The 16,570-nt window shown below is 51.9% G+C and overlaps 1 protein-coding gene across 6 annotated transcripts in view; it reads right to left on the reverse strand.

Moving 5' to 3' along the window:
- Window positions 1-15,776, reverse strand: part of BASP1 (brain abundant membrane attached signal protein 1) — a 57,064-nt gene extending 41,288 nt beyond the window's left edge. The window contains exon 1 of one of the 6 annotated variants that reach the window (XM_072757208.1): window positions 15,143-15,776. In XM_072757208.1, the coding sequence (XP_072613309.1) occupies window positions 15,143-15,453 (311 nt within the window). In that variant the 5' untranslated portion in view covers window positions 15,454-15,776. Of the gene's footprint in view, window positions 1-2,452; window positions 2,478-2,754; window positions 2,881-13,434; window positions 13,595-14,769; window positions 14,931-15,142 lie in introns of those variants that run through there. The other 5 variants (XM_072757211.1, XM_072757212.1, XM_072757210.1 and 2 more) reach the window with 5 other exon arrangements.
- Window positions 15,777-16,570: the final 794 nt, after the last annotated feature.

Raw genomic sequence — 16,570 nt, forward strand, 5'->3', positions numbered from 1 at the left:
CTTGAGAGAACGAGGATGGACGAGAGAGAAGGATGAGGGAGTTTGAAGAGGAAACTAGAAGATACATGTGCAGGAATTTACAGATTGGCAAGGATTTTTATATTTTATTCTAAGTGGACCAGAAAGTCATGATATAAAGTGTTAGGTAGAGGGATGTAGCAGGGTATTAGGGCAGTAATCAAGGAGAGGAATAGAAGCCTTAGAAGCTTCTGTGAGGTTCATGGCTTAGAGCAGAGGGTACTGAACATACAGAGAGACAATGACAAGGGAGGCTTACGGGAGCTGGGTCACCAGGAAGAGTCCAGTTTTGGAGAATCAGAGGAAAAAGGATTGACCAAGAATAAGCATGAAATGAGGACCATGGACATCAGCTTGAAAATAGACGTTGCGTAAATTAAAGAGCTAAAATTAAAAATCCTATTACTTGCAGCGCATTTTATGCAGAAAGTAATTGACCACGCACAAGCTTTTATAAAAGACACTAAATAGTACCAACTTTCAATTATTTCAGGGTCCGTGGTTTATCTGGTGTAGTAAAATTGAATTGTTATATTCAATTTCGTGGTGGATTAATGAGGTAATATTTTTATTGCCGTAGTTAACACAACATGACGTGACCTGAAATTTGAAATACAAGGAGGCAATGGATGAGTCACTCCAGAGGACATCCTCCAACCCTGCAAATTGCTTTTTCAGAAAGTCTCTCAAAAGTGTTAAGCACAGGCATATGCCCACATCTACATTTGTTGAGAATGCCCCTCAAAAAATCCCATAAGCATCAGTACTTGTTTCGTTATTTGGAAAGACCCAAAATTTATTAGCCTTGATTTCTGACGTCATCAAGACTTGACACAATTCCTCACACTTCTCACCGTCCACTCCCTAGTGTCCCAACTGCATGCTAAGTAAACCTTTCATCAAAACTCTGCTTCTCACACACTTGCCTTTGCTAAAACCCGTCTTCCAACACCTCCAGCCATGGAAACCTGCTCCACGGTGAGACTGCACGTGGTGAATCCCTACCAGGAAGCCGTGATGCTACAGGAGGATTTTAAATCAGCCTACACATCTTTTCCACTCTTTCCTTTACAATAAGTTCTCTCTGCCATTGTCACAATTGGTAGGACATTTTTTAAAAAATTTTTAAAGATTTTATTCATTTATTCCTGAGAGACACAGAGACACAGGCAGAGGGAGAAGCAGGCTCCATGCAGGGAGCCCAATGTGGGACTCGATCCCAGGACCCAGGGGTCACGCCCTGAGCCGAAGGCAGATGCTCAACCACTGAGCCACCCAGGGGCCCTTGGTAAGACATTTTTAAAGAGGGCTTACCTCCAAATAACTCCATTTTCATTTACTCAAACTAGCTAGTTCTTTACACTGTACTAAGTAAATCTTTCTCTCATGTCCTTTGTTCGCGCTCTTGTACTCTTTGGGTATGTGCATGTCCTTGTGCTTGGGAAAGCCTGTGGGCAGGGGCAGAGAATCTTAACAGGATGCCAGAGTACAACCCAGGTTTCACCACACACTACTACTTGCCGGTTGGTGGCAACTGCCCAGGGCATGGTGTCAAGAATTCCAAGGCCTCTTGCAGGTACCAACGTCCACCATGACCACAAGGGAGCAAACAGTACCTGCCTACACCCTTTGCCATCCCCAGTCCAATGAAGCCACAAAAACATGACTTTGAACCTTACACCAGTCTTGACATTTTCTAATGACATGAATCTTGGGGGGAAATTAACTTCCCTGCATCTCATGTCACATGGAGGCACTTGGGTTTGTCCCGCATGGATTGGTGAGGACCAAACCAGGGGATCAAGCACCATCGATTCTCTCCACCCTCTTCTGAGGGGCAGGGGCGAGTGAAGCAGCTTTTCACACGGGACTTTGGAATGTTCCTCACCATAGACCACCTTTCCTAGTATGAATGAGCATGAGTTGTTACAGGTTGAGCTGTGTTCCCACAAAATTCATACGTTGAAGCCCTAACCTCCTAACAGTATCTCAAAATGTGACTCTATTTGGAGACCGGGCCTCCAAGAGGGTGATTCAGGTAACACGAGGCCATGAGGAGGGGGACCTTAATCCAGCAGGACTGGTGTGTTTATAGAAATCAGGAAGAGACACCAGGGGTGGGTGTGTGCACCAGATGCAAGAGGTCCCAGCAAGAAGGCAGCCACCGCAAGCCAAGGAGAGAGACAGAAGAAACCAAGCGTGCCAACACCTTGATCTTGCACCTCTAGGCCCGTACATGATGAGAAAATCAATTTCTGTTGTCTCAGCCATGCAGACGGTGGTGTAGTGGGAGCCCCAGGAGACCAAGACAGGAACGCCCCGTCCCTCCCTCCTCACACTCAGACACCCGGACAAAGGAGCAGCGGGCATACTAACAACGGGTCACTGAGGGCTGACCCAGAACAATGCGGTTCTGCTTGCTTTTTCTACTTACCAGAAATCCTGCCCACACAAGGGGAATCCAGACATGCCCAGAACAGAAAGGAATGGTGTTCCCCTCTCTCCGGCCAGAAACCCAGCTGCAAAATTACCGAACAAGAACCTCCAAGCACGGCCCGTTCCAATCCTTTTCAGAAGTGTTCCACAAACCTCCGTTTAACCAGTGACGCCGCCGCTCACAGGTGCCCCCTCCCCCCGGCCCCCTGAGGACCAGACCGCTTAATTAGGCAGGGCGATGGTTCAATACGTTCTCAGAATCAGGTTTAAATGGGAATGCCAATTAAACCGCACACTCACCACCGTGCATTTTAATCCTCTAAAACAGTTGTGTAAGCAGTGAGATGATTTCTCTGCCCGGCAAACTATGCAAACAATTGCCAACACGCCAGGGCCTGCTGGGTTGGTCGTGCTCTGCGCTGCTGCTACTAACAACTGTCTCAATGCCCCAAGGGTCTGGGTTGCCTTGGCTTGGGCTCTGCAGAACCCTGCCCCCACTCCCCATGTTACACCCTCTTCCAATAGGAATCCGGCCCAACGCAAAACTGGCTTCAGTTTTTTTTTTTTTCACTCCTCTTAGAAACAGCAGTGACATTTTTCGCAATATTACATCATCCTGGACTTCCTTGCCTTTTATCGGAGATTCTTGGCTACCTCACTATAGAAAGGAGTGACAAAAGGTCCTCCTTTGGTCCTATGCCCAGCCAATGGGCATCGATTCAGAAGTGAGAACTGCAAGCAGTGGCTCTTGGCTTGAAGAAGAGCAGTTAAAGGGGGAACGGGAGTACACCTGTCCCGGGGGGCCAACTGCTCCCTGTAGGCAGCACCTGCTAACGTCATGGTGCTTGCTGCTGGAAGCAAGGCCTCGGTCAAAGACTGTGTTACCATGGGCAGCACTCAAGTTCAAAGTGCGACAGAGTGGCCTTCTGTAAGCAGGACAGGCTAATTAACACTGTTGTTTCGGTGGTGGTGGTGGTGGGAGGGGGTGATGTGAAGCCGATGGACATTTAGAGTTACTTTCACAAAAATTCATGTTTTGGGGCCCCTGGGGGGCTCAGTGGTTGAGCGTCTGCCTTCAGCTCAGGTCGTGACCGCGGGGTCCTGGGATTGAGTCCCACATCAGGCTCCCCGCAGGGAGCCTCCTTCTCCCTCTTTCTGTGTCTCTCATAAATAATAAATAAATAAATAAATAAATAAATAAATCTTTTTTTTTTTAATTCACTTTTTGTTACACTCTCTGCTTCAGAGTTGGTTGAATGTTGAACCTAAGATCTTAGAAACATTACGAGAGCTCCTTTCCCACCGCGTTTATTCCATTCCCTATTCCAAGTACCATGGAAGTTGGAATACTTCACTCTTACCTTAGTGAAGTCCTGTGTAATAGAACTCCGCTGTGTTAAAGTCACTTCTGTGACTTGTGCATTGTGGCCAGTCGGGGTCTCCTGGGATGGCCACCCACCCAAGAGGCTCCAGGACAGATGAAATAAAGCTAAACTCTCTGGATAGTGGGAACAATCCCAGTCAGACCAGAAAGGAAGGAGGGAAACGGAGTGAGCTATTAATGTTTTTATTTCTTACACCAGCGAGACCTTCCGTGAGACTTCTCAGTCATCAGCCAACCACTGGATTGGATGAGGGACAAAAGTAAGTTGCAGACGGTGGTCGCGTGAAGAAAACACATACCTGAGAAACCATTATTCATCTTGCGTTAACAACCTTGTAGAGAACGTTGCTACAAACACCTGTTACCACGTGTCTGAGAGCCAAGCCCTGGAAATTCTAGAACCAGGTTTCCCAAGTCCAGTTGGGTGAGCCCTGGGAATTCGAGACTAGAGGTCTCGACAAAAGATCACCAGGGCTACTGAGGAAACCTGACCTGTCAACAGGGCGGTATTCACTGAGGCTGGGAGATCCTGAGAAGCCCCAGGAGCCAGGGTCACCAGCAACTGTTGAGATTCTTTCATGAGTCACTTGGAGAAGATTCCAGACCACCTTCTCTAATCATATGAATGTCTGTAGCGAATGCCGACGTGGTCACGTACCCGCACCCTACCTTCCTGATGCGATGCAGGATGAAGGAGGGCAGAAAGTCACCTCTCATCTTCCCACCTCTACACCACTGATTTCTCTAGATTTTCCTTTCTCCCAATCGCGGCTCAAAGATGCCCGAGGCAAATACAGACGCCCCTACTCTGCATCCAAACAGCTGAGGACATCTGTAAAGGCCAGAGGCAAACATCCCTCCAGCCCCTACTGTTTTCAAGACAAGCTCAGAGAAGCTAGGACAGTACTCCACAGGCCCAGGAAGACCTTTCTTCTATATATTCTTGAGAAATAGGGACGTTCTGGAGCACCTAGTGGCTCAGTGGTTGAGCATCTGCCTTTGGCCCGAGGCATGACCCTGGAGTCCCGGGATCGGGTCCCACGTAGGGTCCCTGCATGGAGCCTGCTTCTCCCTCTGCCTGTGTCTCTGCCTCTCTCTCTGTGTCTCTCAGGAATAAATAAAATTCAAAAAAAAAAAAAAAAAAGGAAATAGGGATGTTCTTACGGTTACTAGATGGTTGCTCTTATTGTCTCTTTTGATACAATGTTTCCCAACTAGACCCTGTTACTACATAACTTGGCGGGTGTATTAGTCTAGTCCGGAGGGTGTGTGTCGACAGGTAAATGAGGTGGCTCCGTGCAAAATCGGTTTGCCAAGCCGTCCAAGAAACTTGTAATTTAGAAAGCTCAACCAGGACAGGCTGTGCTCTCGTGTCTGTTTCTTCATAAACTTGAAAAAGAAGTTTCCATTTAGATTTATTTTAGGAATATATTTCTGACCCACAAAGCGGTAATAATTAAAAGCATTTATAAAAACTGTGAAGTCACACGGATTGCAGGTTTCCCTGGAAAGAACGTACGTTCGTTGATGCTTGCTCTCCCCTTACTGGAACGTCTAGATGGATCCTGATCCTTGTAAATATGACGTTAAAACCGTATCTCATCAACAGTGAACTTACCGCAGTGTCTACTCACTGTTAAATATGAAATTAAAACTGAATCTCACCCAAAGTAAACTTACCACCGTTTCTCCAAGTGTGAATGCCCACAAACAACTCACAGTGCTCAAATAAGTTCCAAATACCCGATTACTAAGCTCTCCAGTGTGTTTTAACAACGTAAGGCCTTAAGGGCCGTATTTTAACGGCGACTTCAGGAACCTGCAGCTCTCTTAAATCCTCTAACTCGGCCCCAGTGCTATCCGTGGCAATTCTGAAGAAAAAAGATTCAACCTCGGGCTTTACGCAGCTCTCAAACCACCGAGCCAGAGAACCTCAGCAATCCACGGAAGAGCTGGTGTCCACCCTCCCCCACGACACCCTGGATCTTCCAAGGGCCTCCCTGAGCATTTCCTAGGGCACAGCGCTGGGCTATGCACCACTTCACAGCCCCCAAACCAGCCTAAAGCCAACTGGCTTTCTTTTCCAATGTGTCCCCTCACTCCGTAGCACCTGCACCCCCCCCCCCACCCCCCAGCCAGCACCACTGTTCATTTGAGGAAGCAAGCAAAGATGTGACCCCAAAATTTACTCTTATAAGCAAAGTTACTTTAATGCGTGCCATAAATGCTTTGGCATGTGAAGGAAGTCACGTCCTATAATGCAAGAGGGGCGAGGTAAGTTGAAGGGGAAAGAAGGCATGGAGTAAAGCCATAGCAGGTACCAACCACAGGTAAGGGGCACCAGTGGTCCCCATCAATGGCAGAAGAGATTCGTTGTGCAGAGGAGGGGGGGGGAAGGGGGCAGGGAGAGGCATACAGGATCAGGACTGGATTTTCAAAAAATGGTACCAGGGTCAAAGAATGGTAAGAATTTAAGTTACAGACATTGGGTAAGAGTTTGACTCAATTCCACAGAAGGGAGGGGCAGCGGCAGGGAGGCTTTATTGGGAAATAACCTGGTTTTCCACTGGGCCACTAACCAGCTCATGAGACTTTGAGTAAGCCACCAACTTTTCTAAGGTCCTTTTGAGTTCCAAAAATAATTGTTTAGGTCACGAGCTTTCAAACATTCTGGGAGGATGACACAAGTATTTACAAAAGATTGAGGCTGGAGTTAGGGGGGTATTTGAAAGCAGTCACCGATTTTCTGCAAATGAATCCTACATGGAGGCAGAATGAAAATGGGTTCACAAAGATAGGACTCAGTTTGCTTCTCGTCGGGCAACCCTAAGTGCATAGCAGGAAGGAGGTCAAGTAGCATCCCTGGTTAGTAACTGGGCGAATTACAGGTAAGGCATCTGGGTGTGTATCTCCCCTTGCGAGGTGTATCGAGGAAAGCAAAGGGGCCAACCAAGGCCATATCCATCTAAGAGTCCTTATTCGGAGCGGCCACCACCACCACCATCATCACCATCCAAGAAAAGGATGACTTAAGGACACTAGGCCAAGTTCACTATGACAAGAAGCACTTCTAATCTGCAGGTCACTTAACGTATGTACTGACTCAATATTTATTCTGCATTGAATCCCTTCTACAGTAAGTAATTTTTCTTGAAGAACTTAGGATCCTCTCTCTCTCTAAATGAATATCAAAGATGCTAATCTATTAGAAGGTCACCCATTATATTCCAGATAAAATGGCCAAGGCTCATGGAAAACACAGTGTCGCACCAGAGAGCAGAACAGGGCCATCGATATGGATGTGAATTCTATGACTTTCTATTAGCTCTACAATCTTATGGTCATTACTGAGCCCTCCATTCTTCACTTACGCCTGGGTAAGATGCATTTTACAATTTGTTTGAGGGGATAAAATTCAATTAGAGCATAGGATATACAAGGAAATATCAACAAATGTCCAGTCTCATCCTTTCACTTCTCCAGATTAAGCAACAACAAAAAATACCCAAACTTTCATAGAGGAAAACATTGAAAAGATACAACATCCCTATCCGAAACGTTTCCTATGGTGAATACCTGACAGTTAAAGTAAAATACAATTTCCCTCCTACATCTGTAAGATTCAACAACCTGTTTAAAAAACCATTAGAAAATGATTTAACTCGGCTGGCTCAGTCGGTTAAGCGCCTGCCTTTGGGTCAGGTCATGACTGGGGTCCTGGGATGGAGCCCTAGGTGGGGCTCGCTGCCCAGGGGGAGTCTGCTTCTCCCTCTCCCTCCGCCCCTCCCCCAGCTTGGGTGCACGTGCGCGCGCACTCTCTCTCTCTCTCACATAAATAAATAAATAAAACCTTAAAAAAAAGAAAGAAAGAAAAGAAAATGATTTAAGCAAAATGGAAATGACTTTGCCTTCACCTAAGAGCAAAACTCAGTGTCCAGAAGGTCAAATACAAATCACTTGGGCAGATCCCTGATTTAAATACCTGAAAGGTTCAAACTGATTCCAGGATCCATCAAACCCAAATATCTGAAAGTCCAAAGAACTTCCTTTTTGCTTTTAAGAAGCCAGGGTGACCAAGGTCTCCATGGGGATAATTAATTCCAAGCATTCTGTCAACAGGTGACGACCTCTACATTCCTGAATAATAAAAGTTCAACTCCTGGCATAGGCTGGTGGGGATGTGCGCAAGCAAGTGTATACCACGTGTGTCCTCGGAATTTCAAATATCAAGAGTGGTTTCTATCAATCTTAGTGCTAATGACTTACTAGTAAGACACTCCTTTCAAATGCAAACGAATGCATCTGGATCCAGGACACCACAGAAGCTGAGGAGGCTCAGGAATCTGAATGAATTCTGTCTGTTCCCCAGGTCATACAGTCTTACCCAGATCTCAACATTATCAAAACAGTAAGCCTTTCTCAGAAGGTCTCTCAAGTGGCAAGGACTTTCTTTTTTTCTTTTTCTTTCTTTTTTTTTTCTTTTTTTTTTTTTAAATATCAGTTCCATATGGAGGCTAGGGTTGTACTAATCAACCCACTCTGGCCTTCTGAAACGAGTACACGTGCCCTGGCAACCTATTCAAGGTACCATGGCTACACCTGGAGGGTCTTCCTAAACCTCGTACTTCTACGTTCAACCAACTTCCATCCAAGGCCCCACGGCCCCGGCCTGTTTTGCGAGGACGGCCTCTGGCCTCTGAAAGGAGCACGTGAATGGCTACAGACGGAGGGGAAGGCGGGTTCTCTCACCATTTTATGGTGAATGTGCTTTACAGAGACATACAGAATACGTGAGGCAGTGTCCTGGTGTTTGACGACTGCACTTAATCCTTGCGGAGACTCAGCAGTAACCTGCATCTCGTGGACGAGGACGGAGGCACAGAGACGCTAAGCAATCTGCCGAGAAAGCCACACAGCAGAGACCCGATTCTTAACCCAGTGACGGGCCCCAAGTCCAAGTCCACCACACCCCGCCCTCCGTATCATGCTCTTCTAGGCATCATACTCCCTACACAATGTACAAGCGACGGCTGGAATGTGTATTTAAAAGTTTAAGCAACAAACTGATGAAACCCAGTTCTTTCTAAAATGAAGAAAAAAATCATCGATTCAAAAGCAAAGTTCATAAAATGTTTAAGTGATAAGGAGGAAATATGGTGTGACTGCATTGCCTTCCCCACGAAACGCCCTTTTTCTATATCTTGAAATGTTTCCTTACGCCCCAGGCCCCTGGTGTGCATGCAGATGGTTTCTATTTCTAAGCCTCCAAAGCTTTCAGGAATTTATTCCTAGACTTTGAAACCTGCTCGCTTGCAACCTCCCCTCACCGATGGCCTTGGCTAGTCCAAAAACTCTCTGCTTTCCCTGTTTTTGTTTGAAAAAAAAAAAAAAAAAAAAGATCTACTGCCTTTGGAAAGCCTGATTTTTTAAAGTTATTTAAATCCTCGGGTTGCAGAAACAGGAAAATGCACGACAGGACTCCTCTGCCTCCACGTCACCCCATTTCTGACGTCCAGAGGGAGGAGAATGCTGTTGGATCAGCGTCGCTAAGGCCCGTGTCTCCTCAAGATCACAATTTGCCTACATGCTGCTAACAACTGGATTCTACACGCTCATCTTTTGCTCTCGTGAGGTTCAGCGGACACTTAACCTCGGTGTCTGTCTAGAGAAACAGTGGCGGACGCAAGCGCCTGTAACCGAGACCCTTCCTTGGCAGGCTGGCAGCGTCGGGGCTTCAGGCCTACCCCTGTATTTTCTCAAAAGAATGTCAATGCCACTTGAGTTACGTAAGCGGCCCTGGGAAGTTCAATGAGGGGCTACCCTGGCTTCGTCCAATCCACTTTTGGGCAAATTCCCACAGTGTCTCATTAAATGTCAAATACGCACATGTATGAGGACACTAGTTAGCAATCATGATAGCTGAGCATCTCTGGAGGCGAACTGCCCCGTTTCTAAGCCTGAAACCCCGAGGCCGTGATTAATCGGCTTGGGCCACAACTGCAGCAGCACAGGAGTGAGTGAGGGCGTCAAGCACGCGGACCTGCGGAGGTGCAGCGGCGGGTCAGGAGGCCTCGGAGAGCCCGTCATTGTGCTTCTGCGCTGTTTAGCCGTAGGGGTGGTCCTTAGTATCGTGAGAAAATGAACAATTATTACCCCAATCCTACCGCTGAAGTAGTGAGACTCACGGAGGCCTCCAGTAGTCTGCCCACCGGGGCGGAGCCAGAGTCTAGGGATTTTTCAAACCCAGTCACTTTGCACTGTGCCTCGGGTGCCTCCCCCAGACACACACAGTATTTTCTCTTCGCAAACAATTCCGGGCTATTCACAACCTCAAAGCCAAGGGTGGTCGAGGAGACCTGATGAATGCTAGATGCTGCTCCCATTTCCCTGAGAACTTAGCTCGTCTACATCTCAGAGTGTCCTCAGTAGCCCCCCCCCCCCACTTCCCCTTCACCAGCTAAAATGATCGCGAAGACGCTGACCCCTGGCACAGAAGGGGTCAAACGGGCAGGTCCAACCACATGCAACATAAAGGCCTAAGCAAATCGGGGCATTTCTTTCAACAGAATCAGACACCAAAAGCGATTGCTTCCGACACAGGGGAGTTGACAGGCCTTCTTGGGATGTTTTTCAAAACAGGATTTTAACAAGAGATTAGAAAAATAAGACAGAACAATTTTGTAAGTCCTTTATTTGGTGAGCATCGTTCATTACAGCTTTTAAAGTTCAGGAGTGCCTCAACGGGAGTTTGTAAACCCGTAAATGAACATCTTAATCCGAGACGTTCAGAGCAGCCCATTCGTTTTACACCACTAGAAACTGGAAAGGAGCTTCTTAGGACCCTAGCTAGACGCCCCCATCTACGTACATATATTTAGAAAGAACAAAATTCATTACTCTCCAAAGACCAACACGAAGCACCATTAAGTAATATTCTACACAACTAATTTAGTTTCATTATCATCAGTAAGATTTCATCTTTTATTGCATGTGTACGTATAAGTACGTGTGTGTCTGTGTGTGTATATGTGTGTGTGTAAGCACGTGTGTATAGACATGGCACCTTAAAAAACAGTTTTGGATTTTGCAAGTCTTTACAAAACTACTGTGTATAACACCCAGACATCCATTTTACAGTGACTAAAACTCCCCCAAATGTCAGTTTTTCATACTCTGCTTATCTTGGCCATGAAGCGAAAATGGTTTCTAAAGTGTTCTTGAATGTAAATCTGTTTCAGAAACCACAAAAACTAAAGAGACGGAACGCATCACACACATCTCACGCTATCCTGTGACGTGTTCTGGTAAATTCAGTAAGATTGTAGAGATGCGCCCAAGGATAGGCAGCTGAAGCCCTTAGAGCTCTTCCATTGGACATTCAAATTAGGGTGGTCCAGCAGGAGAGAAGGTTCTCTTCCGCACGCCATCATGAAAGCATGAGCACCAGTTAAGAGACAAAAATGCCACCGTCGATATGCTCCTTGTGGGTGCCTTTTGTCAAAAGGCCCATTAGCTCCCTTTCTCCACCTGCCAGGGACTGCCAAAAACCAAGCTGGATAAAAGAGTAAGGGAACTGATGATTTTTGCAAATTCGGTTTAAAAATTATCTTGCTTAAAAAAACTAAGACTTACTGAATTGGGGGCCTATTGGTATACATTTGCTATCAAAGCCCATCTACTCCAACTCACCTCTCCCTCAAAAGACATAGCCTCAAAGGAAAAAAGAAAAAGAAAAAAGCCTGCAGACAGCCCTCTACACCATAATAAGCGGCTCAATACTAAGGAATAGAGGGGGTGCCAGCAGCTACCCTCTCAAGTATAGGCCCGGCCGTATTAAACGTGATCAGTATCAATATCCTCTTATTAAAAGGAACAAAAGAGATGACTTCCATTTTCCTGCCACATGTTGTCCTACCAGGGTGTGCCGAGAATACTTAAACAGAAAATTTGTAATGGGCCATTGCAAAAATACGGCATTTAGCTCTTTTCTATCCATAAGTGGCCTTTTGGATGGCACAATAAAGTAGCCCCTAAAGTCAAAAAGAAATCCGAATGGCCATAACCTGGATGGCACATCATTTTGAAGAAAATCAACATCAAAGGTACGAGTATCATGGCTTCTGTTAGACATTGCCAAAAGAAAGAAAAGGGAAAAAAAAAAAAAAAAAAAAGGAAGCATCATGAATTCAGTCAAGCATCTTTGCCCCAGCAGCCCCGGTTGCCTTCTTCCTCCTCCCCTATCCGTGATTCCCTTCTCCATGGGGCTGGCCTTTTGGGATCCCTAGTGAAACAATGAGGCAGGAATCCGGAGAAGAACAGGCCGGGTTCGGATTCTGACAAGGAGACCACCTCCCCCTGCTCCGCTCCGTAGGCCATCTCGTTCCCACAGGCGCCAGAAATGTCTTAATTCCTCCCAAGTAGTGACACTAGGGGCGGAGAGCCGCTGTCAGTTTGGGGACCAGCGTCCCTTAATCAAAGGACCAGCAGCAAAAAAAAAAAAAAAAATCTGTCAAATGGTTAAGTGATGCCAGTGGAGGGGGCCTGCATCCCTGCGGTGCAATAGGCTGGGGGGGGGGGGGACAATGGGCCGTGCTGGGAAGGGAAATCAGTGTTGGGTCACGGACATAATCCGCAGTTGCAGTTCGCTCTCAGCACCAAGGATGATCTTATTTTCCATCACTAGGAATGCCAAGGGCGAGAGGCAACCTGGAAGGGGAAGAAGACCCCGTCCTCTGCGTCCGGGGGTTTCGTGCAACATTTGGGGCCGACGCCTTTGTTCCCCGGCGCGGAGGGAGCGGGGGTGGGTGATGGGGCGCCCGGCTGGGCTGGGCTGGGGCTGGGCTGGGGCTGGGGCTGGGCTGGGGCTGGGGCTGCCGGGGCCCTCCACACCCAGCTCTGCGGCGCATGCGCCGGGCCGAGACAAAGGAATAGGTAATCGCGGCCCCGGTTCATTCATTCGGCCCGCGGCGCCCGGCCCCGAGCCCCGGGGCGACCCCGGGAGGCCCCCGCCCCCCCCCCCCGCGCCGCCGGCCCCGCGGGAGCCCGAGGGGGTCCGCCCGCCCCAAGCTGGGCTTCGGGCTGCGCCGGGGGCGCCGCGCCCACCTCCGCGGGCGGTCGCGCGGGCGGCGCCGGTTCGAGGCCCGCCCGGGGCGGCGGCGTCTCCGGGGAGGAGGGCGCGCGGCGAGTCTCCCCGAGGGCCGCGGGCGCACCCACCCGGGGCCCGCAGTCCGCCCGCCTGTCGGCCGCGCCCCCCGCAGCCCCCCGCAGCCCCCCGCGGCGGCGCCCACGGGAGCCCCGAGCAAACCGCCCCTGGCCCGGGGGCCGCGCCCCGCTCTCCGCCCCGCGCCCCCTGCACCCCGCGCCCCTCCCCGGCCGGTGACAGCCGCTCCCGCGGCCCCGCGGCGCCCCGACAGGTCCCCGGCCCCGGCCCCCGGCGCGCCCGCCCCCCACCCCCACCCCTGCGCCCCGCGCCCCGCGCCCACGGGAGCCCGCGGAGGCCGCCGTCCAGGGAACAAAGGCCGGGGCCGGGCCGGGGCCGGGGCAGGGGCAGGGGCGGGGGGGCGGGGGGCGCGGGCCCGGCCGGGGCGCCCTCTTACCGGCTCGGGTGCGGTGCCCGGGAGCGGAGCCGCGAGCGCGCGGTGCGGGCGTGGCCGGCGGTGCCTGGCCGCGGGCGGAGGCTGAGTCCCGGCTCGACGGCCGAGCCCGCAGCGAGGAGCGAGTGGGAGCTGCCGCCGCCGCCGCCGCCGCCGCCGCTACTGCCGCCGCCGCCGCTACTGCCGCCGCAGCCCCTGCGCCGCGCGCCCGCGCTCCCCCTCCCCTTCCTGCCCAGCGCCCTCCCCCGGCGCCCGCCCGCCGCCCGCCCCCTCCCCCTCCCCCTCCCCCCTCCCCCTCCCGCTCCCGCCAGCCCCGCCCCTCCGCGCCGCCCCGGGCCCCGCCCGCCCCCCCCGCGCCCCGGCCCCGGCCCTCCGACCCCGGCCCCGGCCCCGGCCCCGGCCTGCGCGCCCCCCTCCGCGCCCCTCCCCCGCCCTGCGCCGCCGCCCCTCCCCCGCCGAGCCCAGCCCGGCGTCCGTGGGCGCCCCCTCCCCCTCCCCTCCCCCTCCCCTCCCCCTCCCTCTGCCTCTGCCGCTGCCGCTGCCTCGCCCTCTCCCTCCCTCTCTCCGTCTCCCCCTGGACTGGCCGCAGAGGCCCGCCCCGCCCGCCCCGGCTGCCCACGGCGCCCCCTGCACCTGCTGCCCGTCCCGCACCCCCGCACCCTCGCGCGCCGCGCCCGCCGGAGCCCCGGACACCGGGACACCCGGACACCGGGACACCGGGACAGGCAGACACCTGGACACCTGCACGCCTGGACACCGGGACACCTGGACACCGGAACACCCGGACACCTGCACGCCTGGACACCCGGACACCCTGACACCTGGATGCCCGGACACCTGGACACCCGGACACCTGGACACCCAGACACCTGGACACCGGAACACCCGTACACCTGGACACCTGCACGCCTGGACACCTGCACGCCTGGACACCCGGACACCCTGACACCTGGACGCCCGGACGCCTGGGCACCGGGACACCCGGACACCTGGACACCTGCACGCCTGGACACCCGGACACCCTGACACCCGGACGCCTGGACACCGGGACATCTGCACAGCTGGACACCGGGACACCCGGACACCCAGACACCCGGACGCCTGGACGCGGCGAGGCCGAGGACGACCCGGGCACCGCGCGGCCCGGGGCGAGGGCGGCGGCCCAGGTCCGCCCGCGTGGGGTGGGCGCCGCGCCCCGCGAGGATGCTGCGGGCGTTGGGCAGGCGGCGGCCGAGCAGAGGCAGCGGCGGGTCCTGCGCGGTGGCGCGCGGCGGCGGGTCCGGGGGTCCGGGGGTCCGGGCGCCCGGGGGGCGGGGGCGGGGGCGGGAGTCCACCCACCTGGCTCACCTGTCGGCGGGGAGCGGATGCGGGAGACGGCGCGGCGACGCTCACCCCGGCTGCTCGTCCTCAGACAAAAGCCCGCGTCACCTGCCCGCGGCCGCCGACCTCGGGGCCCCTCTGCGCGGCCCGCTGGCGCCCTCTGGCTGCGCCCGGACGGCCTGGGCGTACCGCGGCCCCGCGAAGCCCGCGGCGCCCTCCTCACCTGGGCGGGGCGGGGCGGGGCGGGGCGGCGCGTCCTCGCAGGCCCGGGACCGAGGCCTCGTCCTTAGGGGAGGATGCCACAGGCGGGTGTGTCCGCAGGCAACTGGGGGAGGTAAGTGCCTTTTCAATCAACAAGGGAAAAAAACAAAAAAACGAATTGGAACTTCACATGTAAATCAAGCAGGGCGCCAGGGTCCACCCAGGACTGTGCCCGCCAGGTGTGCGGGGGACCCCGAGGATGCTCGCGCAGGGCCAGGTGACCACAACAGACTGAACGCCTGCAAGCCGGAATGTTCGCCTTGTAACCGAAAGGCCGGAAGAGAAAAATGGTGATTTTTTTGTTTGTTTCCGGGTACCTTTTTTTCCTTTTCCCCCTTTCTTTTCTTTTCTTTGCCTTTTAAGTGAAATAGCAAAAAAAGTAAGTGCAGTACAAGGACAGGGAAGAGGATTACAACCGGGGGTGTCTCCCAAGCGTTTCATGTCTCTGAACAGTTATGCTCAGTGATGTCCTATGTCCCATATTCGTGCCTCCTTCGGGACCACCGTCCCCGAGGCTGTGTGCTGAGTTTCTCAGCCTCCTGTCTGGGGCGGGTAATTTTTTATTTTGGATGAGGGAGCGGGTAAGGGGTAGTGTCAGGGCTCTTGTGGATGTGGAGCATCACAGCCGACCTCTACCCACTAGTTGTCAGTAGTGAGTATGCACCTGCGCGCGCAGACACACACACACTCGCGGCACCATCACCACCCCCAGCAACACGACACCAGTTGTGACAACCCACAGTGCCTCCAGGCATTGCCAAACGACCCCCAGGAGACAAAAATCACTCCAGGTTGAGAACTGCTGGACCAAAATAAAATTTTCAACCATGTTGGGCAAGCCTCTAAGTGTTTACTTTATCAGATCAGATGAGCATTTGCAATTTCATTAAAGGCATTTAATGAAAGGCATCCAAGGCATCCACTGAATGTATCTGTTAGGGCCCCTGAGTAGTTGTTTCTTTAATATTCGGTTTTTAGCTCTGCGGTCTTTCAGCCGTGTAAGGCATCTGACAATTAGTGAGCGTCCGTTCCTATTGTGTTTTCATGAGAAGCCTCCGAATATTACCTTCTATTTTCCCTTTGTCCGATTTTTCCACAAAGAGACGACATAGGAAGGAATGTCTGTTCACCTCCAGTGCTCCTGGCGCAGTGTTCGTGAGGGCGGAAACCAGCCTTGCGAAGGTGTGACTGGAAAGCAGATCACAGGTTACCATAGAAATAGAGGTACAGGCTCACACCAAGGCGATAGTGTGGTCTCCCATCAGATTTCGCTGTCCCCTCAAGGATTTTTTTTTTTTTTAGGAATTTTCTTTAATGAAATCATGATGTAATGGGCTGATAGTGCCATTAATCTTGGGATTTGTCGACATGCATCAAACGGTGACCAAAATGTCACATCTCAATCCGTTATTACATAGAATCCAATATGGTGACGTTTGTAGTCTGAGTTTTACTCGTTCATCCAACATCTTACATTTTTCGTGTGTGTGCTCTTGAAAAAATTTTAAAAACAACTCACTCAGGGACTTCAGGAATAAGCATCTGAAGCTCTGGAATT

The sequence above is a fragment of the Vulpes vulpes genome, chromosome 4 (assembly GCF_048418805.1).
Source record: "Vulpes vulpes isolate BD-2025 chromosome 4, VulVul3, whole genome shotgun sequence".
In the NCBI taxonomy this organism is placed as follows: Eukaryota; Metazoa; Chordata; class Mammalia; order Carnivora; family Canidae; genus Vulpes; species Vulpes vulpes.